The following is a 15760-nucleotide window of genomic DNA, read 5'->3' as shown; positions in this document are numbered from 1 at the left end:
ATATGTCGGGATCTAGATTAGATTTTTTTAGAAGAGGCTTAATTTCCGCAATTTTTAGTGAGTTTGGTACGCATCCGGAGGAAAGGGAGCAATTTATTATGTTCAGCATTGGCTGACCTAGCACAGGAAATAACTCCTTAAGTAATTTTGTAGGAATCGGGTCTAGCTGAGAGTTTGTGGGTTTAGAACTCATTACAAATTTTGTAAATGTGTCAAGCGATACAGTATCAAAAAACTCAAGTGTCCCCATTGACACCTGATCAAGGAGGTTCCGGAAATTTTTTGGACAACTGAGATTTTTAGGACCATAACTATTTAAGGATTCAGTTATTTGTTTTCTAATGGTGACGATCTTTTCATCAAAGTAGTTCATGTATTCATTACAAGACCCACTTCACTTGCTAAGCTTTGCTTTTTTGTTAACTTTGCAACTGTATCAAAGAGAAATTTTGGATTGTTTTTGTTCGCCTCAATCAGGTTTGAGAAATAAGCTGATCGAGCAGACGCGAGTGATTTTCGGTATTGTACTGTACTGTCTATCCAGGCTAGTCTAAATACTTCCAACTTGGTGGAGCGCCACTTTCGCTCCAATTTTCTGGAGGCTTGCTTAAGTGCTCTAGTATTGTCGGTGTACCAAGGAGCAAGTTTCTTGTTGCGTATTTCTTTAGTTTTTAGTGGTGCAACTATGTCTAATGTATTTCGCAGTATTGAGTTTAGATCCTCGATTTGATCGTTTACAGATTTATTTACTCATTTATGAACGAAATAGTAAGAATATCAAGGAATTTATTTGTAATCCGAGAATTTATAGTACGGCTTTTGAAACTCATTGTTTGGGGGGCAAGTGGATTTCTTGTTTTAACAGTAAATGTAATAAGACAGTGATCCGATAATCCAGGATTTTGGGGGTAAATTATTAGATCTACAATATCTATTTCTCGTGACAGGACTAAATCTAAGGTGTGATTGTGGCAATGTGTTGGACCTGAGACATGTTGGATGAAACCCATTGAGTCAATTATGGCTTGAAAGGCTTTTTGAAGAGGATCATTGGGGTTTTCCATATGGATATTGAAATCGCCAAAAATTAGAATACTATCTGCCATGACTACAAGGTTAGACAAGAATTCTGGAAACTCATTGAGGAACAATGTGTATGGCCCGGGGGGCCTATAAATAGTAGCTATGTAAAATGATTTATCGGCCTGGTTAACTTTCATGAGTAAAACTTCGAAAGAATGAAACTCTGTGATATGTTTGAGAGTAAGTTTATATTTACTGTCATGAATATTAGCGACACCCCCTCCTTTTCCCCCTCCTTTTCGGGACGCACGAGGGATATGATCACTAGTATAGCCAGGAGGAGAGGCCTCATTTAAGGCAGTGAATTCATTAGGCTTTAGCCACATTTCACATAAACCAATAGCATCTAGTTTATGATCAGAGATTAATTAATTTACTGCAACTGCCTTTGGAGCAAGAGATCTAATATTTAGGAGTCCCATTTTGAGATGCGAAGTGATACAATTATTTTTATTTTTGACCGAGGTGGAGGAAGGCTTTATCTTAATAAGGTTGTTTTTGTTAGCACTACCTTGTTTAACTTTTCTCAGCCTGGAACAAGTCACAGTGACAATAGGTAAAGATGTACTAACTACTCTGGCTATGCTATTGACAGACTCCACTATGCTAGCAGGCTGGCTAACAGCCTGCAGCCTGACCTGCACCCTATCTCATGTTAAAGCTATAGGAGTGAGACTCCTGTCAATGTTCCTAGACAAAAGAAGAGCACCACTCCAACCATTTCTAGGGTTTACAAAGAATGGTGTAAAAAGGGAAAAACATCCAGTATGCGGCAGGCCTGTGGGCGAAAATGCCTTGTTGATGTTAGAGGTCAGAGGAGAATGGGCCGACTGATTCAAGCTGATAGAAGAGCAACTTTGACTGAAATAACCACTCGTTACAACTGAGGTATGCAGCAAAACTGGACAGTTGAAGACTGGAAGAATGTTGCCTGGTCTGATGAGTCTTGATTTCTGTTGAGACATTCAGATGGTAGAGTCAGAATTTGGCGTAAACAGAATGAGAACATGGATCCATTATGCCTTGTTACCACTGTGCAGGCTGGTGGTGGTGGTGTAATGGTGTGGGGGATGTTTTCTTGGCACACTTTAGGCTCCTTAGTGCCAATTGGGCATCATTTAAATGCCACGGCCTATCTGAGCATTGTTTCTGACCATGTCCATCCCTTTATGACCACCATGTACCCATCCTCTGATGGCTACTTCCAGCAGGATAATGCACCATGTCACAAAGCTCGAATCATTTCAAATTGGTTTCTTGAACATGACAATGAGTTCATTGTACTGAAATGGCCCCCACAGTCACCAGATCTCAACCCAATAGAGCATCTTTGGGATGTGGTGGAACGGGAACTTCGTGCCCTGGATGTGCATCCCACAAATCTCCATCAACTGCAAGATGCTAATCTATCAATATGGGCCAACATTTCTAAAGAATGCTTTCAGCACCTTGTTGAATCAATGCCACGTAGAATTAAGGCAGTTCTGAAGGCGAAAGGGGGTCAAACACAGTATAAGTATGGTGTTCCTAATAATCCTTTAGGTGAGTGTATATGTTGCCTTCTAAGAAATGACTTCATTTGAACTGATTATGTTCAATAATAAACATTTAATTGTTTTTGCTATGATGAAAGACACCAAATCATGAATCTGTAGTTGCATTATGTCATCATGAAATCATTTAAATTAATGTATGACTTCATGTTTGTTATTGGACATTCAACAGTTAACAAGACATATTCATGTGTATTAACACATGCACACCAATGAAAATTTGCATCAATTAAGATTTGGATTGCAATATATTAATGTATTGATTGATGTTTTTTAACATGTCCTTTATTAGTTACTTATTCATTTGGTAACATGTTTATTGACACAACCACACACAGTTCATTATTTGTAGATGCATTACTTAACTATTGGTTTACACTATGTTTTAATGTATTAGTTAATGTTTATTGGTATGTGTTCCAACAGTTAACTAATAATTAGTTAATATGTTTCTTAACACATGCACACATAATGAAGTCTTTATAGATGCATTAATAAGTCATCAATCCATGTCAATTAATGCATTTAATAATGATTATTACTGTATCCTTATTGTAAAGTGTTACCGTCAAATCATCAGAGAAGGTAGGAAAGATAATAGGAAACCCCCTCTTTATTTTTTTTTCCTGTTTGATTACATTTTGTATATTGACAGCATTTGTTTGTAAGCAAGTGTTTTCTTTTCCCCGATGAGAGTTTTGTATATTGTTGTATATTGTTTATTTTTTGGCAATAAAAAAAAATAAAAAAACAAAAAAAATAAAAAAAAACAAAAAAAACAGATAATAGGAAAACATAATACTGGGTTTTCTGGGAACTGTATAGAGGAATTAGAAATTCCTATTTCAACGGCAGGACTATAGGTTGGAACGGGAGAGATTGTTCTTAGAATTGAGGAAGCTTGGCATGGTACAAATGAATGTTAGGACAGTGTTAGGTAAACAGAATGTGGGCAAAAATTGTGTTTCCTTTCTTAATGGAAACGGGATTAATAGGATTTAGGCTCTTGTCCACACTCCAATCCAATTGGTGGCGGTAATGCACCAATAACGTGGTTGCTAACCGCTATTTAGAAATCGAAGAAGAGAAAAAAAATAAAGAAGAAGAAGAAGAATACAGACTATACAAAAGCAGTGCTAACTGCGAATTATAACAAAATAATGGGGAAAAATAAACAGCCGAAACCAGCAGAGGCATTAATAAAAGGTGCTAAGACTGGACAGCATCAAAGGTATAGTTGCCCATCCTGTTCGCTGTATTCCTAATGAAGTGGAGTTAGGTTAGCTGACAGTACTACAGTACAAACTACTGTAGCACTAGCACCTTATCACAGATACGTTTTGTAGCAAAACAATCCGAGTTAGATATGGGACTGTATATCTTGCTAGTTAGAAGTATATAGCCATAAAAGTGAAATATTTAAATATTAAAGTAAAGTTACCAAATGTGCGATGGAGCACGTGGTTGTGGTTTAACTTCCGGGTCAAGGAATTTTTGTAATATTTCAAAATAAAAGGCACCGTCGAATGAGTAGAAATACTAAGAACTGTATTTATTCATGATTAATGAACGTTAGATTAACGTCAATTATTGACATTTGTTCATATTTCAGTGCCATTTTTGACACATACAAAATGTTCAAGAGAGTGTCTACCAACCAAATAAAATGAGTTTTGAAACGGAACTGTGTGCTACATCCTGGACGGTGTACGAAAACCCTGTGTGTAATGAACTTGATATTTAACATTTTAATTATTCAGCCAATAAGAGTTTCTTCCAGTCTTCAGTAGTCCTCTGGCGGTGCTTCATGGGCCAGGCAAGCGTCTTTTTCTTATTTTGCCTTCTTAGCAATGGCTTTCTTATTGCCACTCGACCTGTCAACCTGCAGTTCAGTCTTCTCTTCACAGTTGAAACTGAGACATGCTAACCCTGACCACTGTTAAGCTGTGCTTGAAGCTGTTGTCCTGTGAGCCAGCTATCATACAAGCTGTTGACTCTCAGAAACGTGTCTTCTGATTCTGTTGCGTCTTTGGGTATGCCAGACCTCTTCCTGTCACAGTTTGATGGTGCAGGAAACTGTACTCACTGACACCAAGGCTTTCTTTGCAATTACACTGCAGGAAAGACTTACACTTGAGGGTTTTAAGGGTCTGTCTTTGTTTATGCCTTTTTCCTCACAATGATCGTAGCTATATACACCTTCCTGCAGTGCAACACTGTCCAAATAATGCTTAAGAGGGTAATGCTGTCTGTTCCAACACTGCTTTTATCCAAAGAGAGGGATGGTTTGGGATGAGTTGGACCACAGAGCGAAGGAAAAGCAGCCCACAAGTGTTTAGTGTATGTAAGAGAGAATGCCATGGGCTGTGCATAGCTGTCATCGAGAAAGAGTAGCTCCTTTTAAGAATAAAATATACATTGAGATTTGTTTAACATTTTTTTGGTTACTGCTTGATTGCTTATGTTACTTCATAGTTTTGATGTATTCACTAATACTGTAGAATGTGGAAAATAGTGAAAGTAAAAAAACAACAACCTTGAACTAGTGTGTCCAAACATTTGACTGGTACTGTATACTACAACTACTGAGGCCACTCCTAATTTTTCTTAAATCAGCATCTCTACATGTATGGCAGCCATTCACTTCCCAGTGTCTGTTAAATTCCAACACAGGCACACCTCATTTTACTTAATGAGGTACATTATTTGAGGTCTGAAAACAATCCATCTTTATTTGATTATTTTGACCAGTTGTTATTTTATTAATGTTGTCAGTAGTTTATAGAATAAAACAAATCTAAATTGTACTCAAATGCATACCTATGAATAGTGTAACCAGAGAAACTCTTAATTTTTTTCCAGAGCTGTATATAAAAATGTATGACATGCACGCACACACAGCTGTCCTGCAAAAACATCTGCACCATCTCTCGAACAATTAAGTTATCTAAGTCATCAGACTGTCTATTCTCAGATGTTCATTATTTTACTCTGACTAAATTTTCTCTTTTTCCATAAATGAAGCAAAATGTCTAAACGAGATGGCAAGCCTAGACAGGATGAGCATCTTGAGCAGATTCCATTCCGCCTCCGAGAAATTATGAAGAGCAAGGAGAGAATGAAGATGGGGCCCAGCAAAGCTAAGAAGATGAGAAAAGGTCAGAAATCATCAAGCAATTCTCAAAAAAGTGATCTGAATTTAGATCTGAAAAACGTACTCAGAATTTTCCAAGTTGAAGAAAAACCATTGTTTTTGTCTTTACATCTTTGACAGCTATTAATGATAGCATCTTTGACAGCTATTAATGATATTTGAATCATATAGTACTAACTGTCAGAGCAAAATACAATGTCATTTTTATCTTGCCACAATCACAGTGAATCGTTGATGGATAGCAATATTCTAATGCTTTGTCTGATTTTATAAAATATTTTGACATGTGCTGCGGGGGAGTCTGGAAGCACACAACTGTGCAGCACAATGACTATTAGGGCAGTATTCTAAATGGCCTATTCCTTATTTCCAAATGTCTTCATCTTTAAACCATATGTGGTAATAAGACTACCAAATAAAATAACATTTTGATTGTAGAAATAGCGGAGAGCATCAGGCAGCACAAAATGTCATATGTGGCATAATGTCTTCTTTCCTTTTCTTTCATCGTCAAACATCAAATATTTGTGCTGAAGTTCCTCACACTAACTGGGTGCTACAGTCATTAGAATATGGCTTTTACCCTCCAGAATTATTACATTAATTAAATATATTTTATGATTAAGTGGTTATATAGATACCCAGCCTAAAACCACAGTCATCAACAACAAGAAATAGATAGGGAGAAACTTAAAGAGCCAGACTCTGAAGGGTGGCCAGTGCTGGTTGAAGGTCTTAAAGGGTAGATGTTTTTTAAGGCCTCATCAATCATTTTGCTCGTTCAGATGGCCAGTGGGTCAATGAATACAGGTGGGCTGTGTCCCGAATCCACATCAGCAGCACAACTGGGTTAACAAAGGCCGGGATGACAAGGTGGGCTGTATAACATAGACTTGCCTACATACAAGTTCTCCACAATCTTTAGCAGACACTTATTGAAAGTTGACAGTGTGTGCAGTTCAAAAACAGGGTTGTATGTTAGAGTGGCTAACAAAAATGGAGGCAGTTGTATCAAAATGTTATAATGCTGGCCAGTGGAAGTATGGGAGCTCATGTCTTATTTTGACCATATGTGCAGGAGCTCAGCTCCCGCAAATTATCTGTCCCTCATACCAACATGGATACCTAATCATCAATAATACCATGTATCCGAATCAGGTTCCCATGGTTTTGAAAGCAAATCAGCCCCAGAATATCAGATATCTACTAGCTTACTTCACATTGGGGGGATTTTTTTTCTTTCATTTACATTTTTATTGCAAAACCACCTCTGGTGTATATGGCCAAAAAGCTAGTTTTTCTAACCATAGAATTCTAATTTAGTCGTAATGACATTTTGCATGCAGAGCTATATTCTTTCTCCTATCCATATTTCTGCACACAACTATGTAATGAGCAGCGCTACTACTTTTTGCTGTTTCTTCTTTGTTTTGTGTACATTGTGGTTTGATATATACGACACTGCCCTGTAGTGCACGCATTAGTTTTACGTGCAAGTATATTGGCAGTGTACTGTAATTCTGCAACAGGCCCACTCATGCCATCATAGATGTTGTTGCAGAATTACAGTACACTGCTCAAAAAATGAAGGGAACATAACACTAAGTAAGTTCAACTTTAGGGATATCAATATGTCCAGTTAGGAAGCATAAGCAATTGTGAATCACTATCAACTGTTTTGGTGCAAATGGAAAAAGTGACAACAGGTGCACTGGAGACAACAGGTGCAACCCCCAAAAAGGAAATGATTTGCAGGTGGTGGATTGCTCTCACCTTATCCGTCCTAACTGATTCTTCTCTAGTTTAGCATTTTGCTAGTGTCCTAGTCACTATTGGTAGTATGAGGCGGTACCTTCAGCCCATTCAAGTTGCACAGGTAGTGCAGCTTCTCCAAGATGGCACATCCATATGTGCAGTCGCAAGAAGGTTTGCTGTGTCTCCCAGTACAGTCTCAAGAGCATGGAGGAGATGCTAGGAGACTGGCCATTACACGAGGAGAGCTGGACAGGGCTGTAGAAGGGCCAGTATCTGCCCAGCTGTAGGACCGGTATCTGCTCCTTTGTGCGAGGAGGAATAGGAGGAGCACTGCCAGAGCCCTACAATATGACCTCCAGTGGGCTACTGGTGTGCATGTTCTGACCAAACTGTCAGAAATAGACTCCATGAGGGTGGCATGAGGGCCCGATGTCCTCTAGTGAGACCTGTGCTCAAAACCCAGCACCATGCAGCTCGATTGACATTTGCCAGAGAACATCAGAATTGGCAGTTCTGCCATTGGCTGTTCTCTTCAGATTATTTTATCGGAACAGCTTCACACTGAGCACATGACAGATGTGAAAGTGTCTGGAGATGTTGTGGTGAACGTTATGCTGCCTGCAACATCATCCAACATGACCCGTTTGGCGGTGGGTCAGTGATGGTCTGGGGAGGCATATCCTTGGAGGCTCGCACAGACCACCATGTGCTAGCCAACAGTACCCTGACTGCTGTTAGGTAACGGGATGAAATCCTCAGACCCATCGTCAGACCTTACGCTGGTACAGTGGGCCCTGGGTTCTTCCTGGTGCAGGACAATGCCCAGCCTCATGTCCAGGTGCTCACTGATACCCTGATCCATGTCTGGGTGATCTCCCAGGACACCATCTGGCGTATGCCCAGATATTGTTGGGAGTGCATACAGGCATGTGGGGGCCATACACACTACTGAGTCACATTATGAGTTGCTGTGATTAAATTCACATAAATTGGAACAGGCTGTGATTTAAATTGTTTACTTAGATTTTTGGTGTGAGTTTGAATCCTGTTCTCAATCGGTTGGTGATTTTGGTTTCATTGACTGTTACGTCATTTTGTTCTCGACTTTTGAATGACTGACTCCGTTCAATTGTGTTGTTTATTTGAATGACTTTTGTTAATTTGAGCGGCTGGCAGCAGAGTTGTACAATATCAAAGACTGTTCATACACTTCATTATTAAAATGTTATTGTTATTAAATTGCACCTTTTAGGAATGACTGGCACAATTTTGAAAGATAAGTCAGAGTCTTAGTTGCCATTATTTCATGGTATTTTATACATTAGGTAGTTTCTATTTTCAATTTCTATTTTGTAAAAATAAAAGAGTAAACTATTTATTTTGGTTCTATATTTGTTATATAAAAAGCCATTCAATGTGAGGTTTTGGGCCTGGTCATACATATTTAACATTAATATTTAGTAATCTACAATCTAATACAAACTTGTGGGTTCCTTTATTCTCAGAATATTTCTTATAAGCAATATTGGTATTGTAACTATCACTATACCAAATTTAAATCATATTTGGAAACCAATCTGGGACCTTCTGAATTGAAATTGAAGGTTATTGCTGATACTCAGCCCTAGTCTAAATGTAGTGATCTTTAGTTAATTGGTTTGCTGCTAAAAATATAAACCAACAACATTCAGCCCTTCTCATTGTGGGCTGGCTAAACTAGGCTTGCCTGATTTTGATTTTCTGGTTTATAAATGGTTAATATTTGAAGTTTTACACCAAAGTTTAGATTTCTCTTATTATAAGTGTAAGATCAAGCTTTATGTCAAAAAGGCCAACAATAAAAGAGATCTGTATGTTGCCATGTAAGTTCTGACAAGATATTATTGAAATTGATTGTGTAGCTGTTTTGCTGCAAAAGTGCTTCTACCAAGTATTTGCTCAAATATTGACAATCATTGATCTATTTATTTTTCATGAATTAGTGCAATTTCTTTTGACATTATTTTATTTTAAAAGTGCAGTATGTTGAATCTTTTGATATTAATATGTTTCTTCTTTCTATTGAATTAAGCTCTTATTGAGAGTGAATTTGAATATTGGGTGCATACATTTCTTTTGTTTTATGTTATACAATTTTTTGTATATTTATTGAGCTGTTTCACACATGCCTAACAATACAGCTCCGGATAAAATCAAGAGACCATTGCACCTTTTTCTTTCCTTTCTAAAAAGTTGAAAAGGAAAGTTTTGAGTGAGGAACAGAAGTGTTCAATTTGCAGTGGTCTCTTAATTTTAACCCAAGAGACCACTGCAAATTGAACACTTCTGTTCCTCACTCAAAACCTTCCTTTTCAACTTTTTTGGAAATGAAAGAAAAAGGTGCAGTGGTCCATTTTTTTTCTGGAGCTGTAAATTAATATCAAGTGTCTATTAAGAGTAGGACCACTGTTTGTCCCCAAAACAGCTCCAATCTTTCTTGGAATGCAGTCGTACAAGTCCTGAACTGTGTGTAGTGGGATATTTTTCCACTCTTCAAGAAGAATCGTCCACTAGTCCTTTGGTGGATAAAGGAGGTGGTAATACTCTGCGCTCTAGAACTTCCTAAAACATTTGCATTATTTATTCAAAGATATCATTGTTTTTTGAGGGCTTTAATGCATGATCGGAATTACAGATGGGCAAAACTATTCTTAAAAACATACATATTTTGAGATCCGGGGCTATTCCTAAAAGATTTGGGGGTTATAGCCTTGGAGGCCCAGGCTTAACGACGCCGTGACAGTGTGATTAGGGACATTATCACCCAGGAGTATTGGAACAGAGTACTATATACTAATTACGGTCGCAAGCTTTGACAGAATGTGACTTCCTGTGAATGTTATTTACTGATGGTGGATACAAATTAGGTGTTCTGTTGTTCACCTACAGTGGGGAGAACAAGTATTTGATACACTGCCGATTTTGCAGGTTTTCCCACTTACAAAGCATGTAGCAGTCTAATTTTTATCATAGGTACTCTTCAACTGTGAGTGACGGAATCTAAAACTAAAATCCAGAAAATCACATTGTATTATTTAAGTAATTAATTAGCATTTTATTGCATGACATAAGTATTTGATCACATTCCAACCAGCAAGAATTCCGGCTCTCACAGACCTGTTAGTTTTTCTTTAAGATTTTGCCTGGATTATTGTTTTAGATTCCGTCTCACAGTTGAGGTGTACCTATGATAAAAATGACAGACTTCTACATGCTTTGTAAGTGGGAACACTGCTGATTTTGCAGGTTTATCAAATATTTGTTCTCCCCACTGCATATAGATGACATCAAAACATACATTCATACAATAATCTCACAAAACTGATTAGCTTTGCTTAATTGCCCTTGATGGTAGTAAAGTTTAATTCAAATGAGGCTCTGTCTTCCAGTAGTCTTTGTATTCTGTTTTGACCTGTATATTCTTCAATTGGATCCCTCTAGCTGATGCCATCGGCCTCACTCCCAAACCTAAACCAGGGGAAGCTCCAGCTGGCGATATCCCTGTTCCACACTTCCGTAGAAAGAAGAAGGAGAGTGAGAAGGCGTACCTGAGGAGGATGGGGAACGAGGTGGACCATGTCCTTTTCCTCACCAAGAACCAGGTAGAAAGACAGCCAGAGAAGGACCTGAAGGATCAAGAGAAAGCTACTGGCACTGGGAAATGCAAGTCTGACAAGAAAAAGGAGTGAGTGGAGCCAGACATTTTCTGTCCCTGAATTCAAAACCAACCCTGTGCTCCTTCTCTCTTGGCACCACTCTAGATCTTGAATAGGCCTACACATTACAATAGATTGTCTTTAAAAAATATTTTGTGACTTCGTTGTTCGGTTTAATGTGCCAAACAAAGGTTAAGTTTAGGCCACAGCGCGATGGTACTATAATCTACAACATGATGACCTATTCATTTATTTACCATATAATTTTTTTTTTCTTTAAGATACTGTATATTTTTGGCAATGTTTTGGCTTTGACAGTGGAGAGAAAGTGGGATTGTCCTGAAATTGCACCTGGCTGGATTTGAAGCCATTCTGCAGTGCTCACTTCAGATAGCAGCCACTGAACCACTGTAGGCTACACAGGATTACACATTTTAAAAAGGACTTCAATCCCAGGGACTTTTCAGATCTAGTAGTGTCTATGGAGGAGCGATCAGGTGTTGATGTTCTGCTGAGTCCTCTTCATGTCGTCTCAAATGTAGTTGCCCAAATTTAGACCTGAAGCCCATGTGAGTATTCAGCCCGTTACTCCATGATGAGCATTCTCTTTGTGGATTACAGGTATGACAAAAGTCGGCTGGACCGGCTACATGAGAAGAAACTGAACAGATGGGAAGAGAAGGCTGAAAAGGACATGTTCATTGGTTTGTATGAACTTCAGAGTGCTTTACATCAGTGCTGTACTCACTTTTGTTACCGGCCGTTTAGACATTAATGGCTGTGTTTTGAGTTATTTTGAGGGGACAGCAAATGTACAGTTATACAAGCTGTACACTCACTACTTTACACTGTAGCAAAGTGTCATTTCTTCAGTGTTGTCACATGAAGAGATACTCAAATATTTACAAAAATGTGAGGGGTGGACTCACTTTTGTGAGATACTGTATATCCTCTTTTTAATAAGGAACTGATTCAAACCTTCGACACCAGGCATGTGCAATTAACTTCTGTCTAAAATGAAAAATGGAAGTGTTTCGCCCGTCCAGGACTAGAGTTGAAAAGCTATGGTATAACACACGTTCATCATCATCATCCAGTTCTCTCTCTCTTAACTTTTTAGATGAAGTCCCCTTTGGAGAAGTTGCCATGGCACCACCGACTCTCAGTATCAAGCCCAGGAAGGCAGTGATCAAGCACCAGGTGTGTGAATTGTCTAAGCCTCAAATTCCAGAGTACTATAAAGTGTTTTTTAGATTATGATAAGAAAATGAACAGGGAGGGACCTTGATCAGCACACATTCTCTTAACTGCTTTATGAATACTGTTATGGTAATTTTGAACTAAGGTACATTCGAGAAATGTCTGTCTTTCCATTTGGCTGATATGTAGATCTTTACTTTGATTGTGACACACATGTCTGTATAATATCAGAGGATTAACAGGTATTTGGGCCATGTCCTCCTGCCTAGAAGAAGGGTGTCAGTCTTTTGTTCCTCAGGAATGTGGTCCTTGGGGGGAGTAAGGTTAGCCCCTTTGGGTAAACACTACAGTAAACATTATGGCAGGAAGGATAAGGTGGGGGAAGATAGCATTTGACTTGTGTGATAGAACAAAGGGAAAGGTGTTTGATTGACATGAAACAGATGGCAGCATCTTACCACACCCCTTTTCCTATGTGATATATACGGTTGAATGAGCTATATTGAGTTAGAGACTCCTCAGACGATTATGTGTGTGTAAGCGGTTGACATGTCTCTCATAATAGTCTCTGTGCATAATAGTTAATAAAATAGTTATAATGTACATAGAGAATTTTGTCTCTGTGTCCCTTACTCCGAGTGTCGATACATGGAATTTCCATCACAATACAGGCACAGATAAGGAGCTCTTGACCTGGGGTGGATTTGCTTACTTCTGTTTCTGACTATAAACTCAGCCCATGTTCTCCACCTCTGCCTCCAGGGTGTATGTAAAGGTCTCCTGCTAAACTCTCTGTTGGGCCAGACCCAGGCCTCCACAGCCAAGCCCTCCATGGCTAGGCAGAAGATGATGGAGGAGGAGAGGCAGCGGGTGGTGCAGGCCTACCGCCACCTGAAGAAGCAGAAGCTCCAGCACCAGGATGCCAAGGAAGCTGGCATAAAGAAGCTTCTAGACCTCCAGTGAGACTCCAGTCTGGCACAGGCTGTGGTCCTTTTTGCTGCCTAACTACCCAAGGTTGCCTTTTTGCCGTCCCTTCATTACACAGTGGACTGGTATGAGACATCCAGAATCCTCCTAGGTTTTACCAGTTTTTTAAATCCATAGGGGCAGCGGAGTAGGTGCACACTTCAAGGGAAAGGGTAGTCAAGCTGACACCGTGACAAAGGACCTTTCATCCCAAAGGATTCAAGTCATAATACGTGTGCAGATTACTGGAAATGCAGCTTTTTGTTTATGTACAGAAATTCCTGAAGAAAAAGCTTATTAGACCTTTTTTCACTTTTAGTAGTATTCTGTAACCAACAATATTTAAATAAAAACAAATGGATAATTTCTTTGAATAATAATACGTTTACTGTCAATACCTTTGTTGCATAAGTGTGCTCACTCCACAACAGCAGTAAGTCTGTTTGGGTAGGTTTCTATCATCCTAGCACATTGATTTAGCAATTTTATCCCATTCTTCAACCTCAGCCTCCTGTCCACAGACCTCTTTAGGTCATTTTACTATATGAAGTTGTTAATTGTCCTCTACGCTGACCAGAGACAGTGTTCCTGCTGAAGACAATTAGAGATGTTGTTGAAGAGGAAATGTTGGAAAATGGAATTCACTGCCAGAAATGAGCGTCAGACGCTCAGTGACAGCGGTGCTTGTTTTCAGCCGCACACTATTTTTGTATCATCGTTATCTTCATTTGAGGCAGTGAATGACTGCTATGACATGGACCAAACGAGGACTCTGTGGAGACTTGTTGAAAACACTTTTTTTTGTTATATTGTTGAATGGAATACACATCTCATGTAACGGCCATGTTGTAACAAGCAAAAGAAGCCTTGGCCTATCACCCACTAGGTGGCAGTCAGGCTTTTTAATAGAATCATCAGTAACTTGGTCATTGTAATCTTTAATAATTATAATAATGTCTGGAGAGAAATTTGCTTTAAAATGTAATATGAAGTTGGATGTACATACATTCAGGTTTTAAAACAATTAGGGTAGACTGTCTCACTGCTACATATGCTATTTATGTTAAAATGTAAGCTATTTGGTTGACTGTGTTATTCAGCGACTTGCATTAGTGAGTATATCTGTTTTTATATTTTGTTACCAGTAAAACAAGTGGTTCAATCAGTCTTTCATCTGCTATTGTCTATATAAATATTAACTCTTTGATGTGAATATGCATCAGGGGAGCTAATAGATCAACAGTAGCTAATAGTTCATCTGTAGGAGAACTTACAATTGTACAGATGTAGAAGTGTTTTCATTCCTCCAGACAATAGGTTTTAATTGTTAAATGTTTAGTTCAATAGGATTGGAGTTTCAGTTAAGTCCTATTTAGGTCCCATTTTTTTTCACTCCGCTACTAAAACATTTTGTTTGATGTAATGAGTACTCTAGATGTTTACTGTTGTTGGACATGCATAACGGACACTCCATGTCATATCTTTGTGATGTCCACCACCTTAAACAAATCAGCCCAGCTATTAACACAAAGGCTTACCACCACCTAGTATCCACCATTGATCTGTAATCTGAAAAAACTCCACTGTTCAGTCAAGACATAAAAGGAACCTTTGTCTGAGTTTCTTTAGCCTGTGGATCAAACAGTATGGCCCACCAAACCTAGCTATTTCTAGCTCTGATTATATGGATTTGTTGCTATACTTTAATTGAATTTGTTGCTATACCCCCCCAAAAATGTACAATCCTTTAGTAATCTTTATAATCCCTTGAAAGACATATAATGCTTTTTTTTTCTTCAAACTCTTCTCCTTTGGCCACACATCTGTTGATTGATGAATTCCAATCTTTGTTCACTGATTCTGGCCACACCTGTGGGTGCCTGGGGTTGTTCAGGTCAGTGGAGAGTGTAGTCATGGTGAAAGTAGATTCCTGTTGTCAAGTAGTGTAGAGAACAGGACAGGTGGTTGTGATGTCAATTGGAGCCTTTACTAGAAGTGATTACCAACATATTACCTCAGCTCCATTGGTATCTATGGCTGTAGAGGAGTATGATACATCCAAACGTACAGCTCAGATCTCTAGCTGACACACAATGGGTGAAAGGGGTTAAAATGGAATGGCTTATTTTCAGTCCTTAAAGGTGCCATCACATGATCACCCCACTGACAGTACCCAGCTCCCTCAAAAGCACACTTCTAAAAGGTGACGGCACCTTGTCTCAAACAGATCACCAGTCATAATGAGGTTCAGATGTGCAGCAGGATGTTTGGAGAGGGAGATGCACTGCTCTCTGTTTTAATAGGCTAGACATAGTTATTTTGTACTTTTTAGCTGAAAAGCAATATCAGATGGA

General features: G+C 38.8%; 1 protein-coding gene across 2 annotated transcripts; it reads left to right on the top strand.

Moving 5' to 3' along the window:
- Nucleotides 1-3690: 3690 nt before the first annotated feature.
- On the top strand, nt 3691-14573 carry ccdc137 (coiled-coil domain containing 137). 2 transcript variants are annotated; one of them, XM_010865067.4, is made up of 6 exons: nt 3691-3867; nt 5661-5794; nt 11026-11269; nt 11862-11944; nt 12361-12440; nt 13203-14573. In XM_010865067.4, the coding sequence occupies exons 1-6, from the start codon at nt 3797-3799 to the stop codon at nt 13401-13403; spliced, it is 813 nt and encodes a 270-aa protein (XP_010863369.1). In that variant the 5' UTR covers nt 3691-3796; the 3' UTR covers nt 13404-14573. The 2 variants fall into 2 exon arrangements, with proteins under 2 accessions (XP_010863369.1, XP_034151459.1); XM_034295568.1 differs by lacking the exon at nt 3691-3867 and adding an exon at nt 4337-4452.
- The last annotated feature ends 1187 nt before the right edge of the window (nt 14574-15760 follow it).

Source organism: Esox lucius, chromosome 11 (assembly GCF_011004845.1).
Source record: "Esox lucius isolate fEsoLuc1 chromosome 11, fEsoLuc1.pri, whole genome shotgun sequence".
In the NCBI taxonomy this organism is placed as follows: Eukaryota; Metazoa; Chordata; class Actinopteri; order Esociformes; family Esocidae; genus Esox; species Esox lucius.
Note: the sequence above shows the minus strand (reverse complement) of the source record. Positions and strands in the feature narration are given on the sequence as shown.

Bases quoted from the DNA above. Each gene is read 5' to 3' on its own strand.
- ccdc137 (XM_010865067.4), top strand. From the start codon at position 3,797: ATGGGGAAAAATAAACAGCCGAAACCAGCAGAGGCATTAATAAAAGGT. The intron at 11,945-12,360 runs GTTTGTATGAAC...TTAACTTTTTAG, and splicing joins TGAAAAGGACATGTTCATTG to ATGAAGTCCCCTTTGGAGAA. The intron at 12,441-13,202 runs GTGTGTGAATTG...CTCTGCCTCCAG, and splicing joins AGGCAGTGATCAAGCACCAG to GGTGTATGTAAAGGTCTCCT.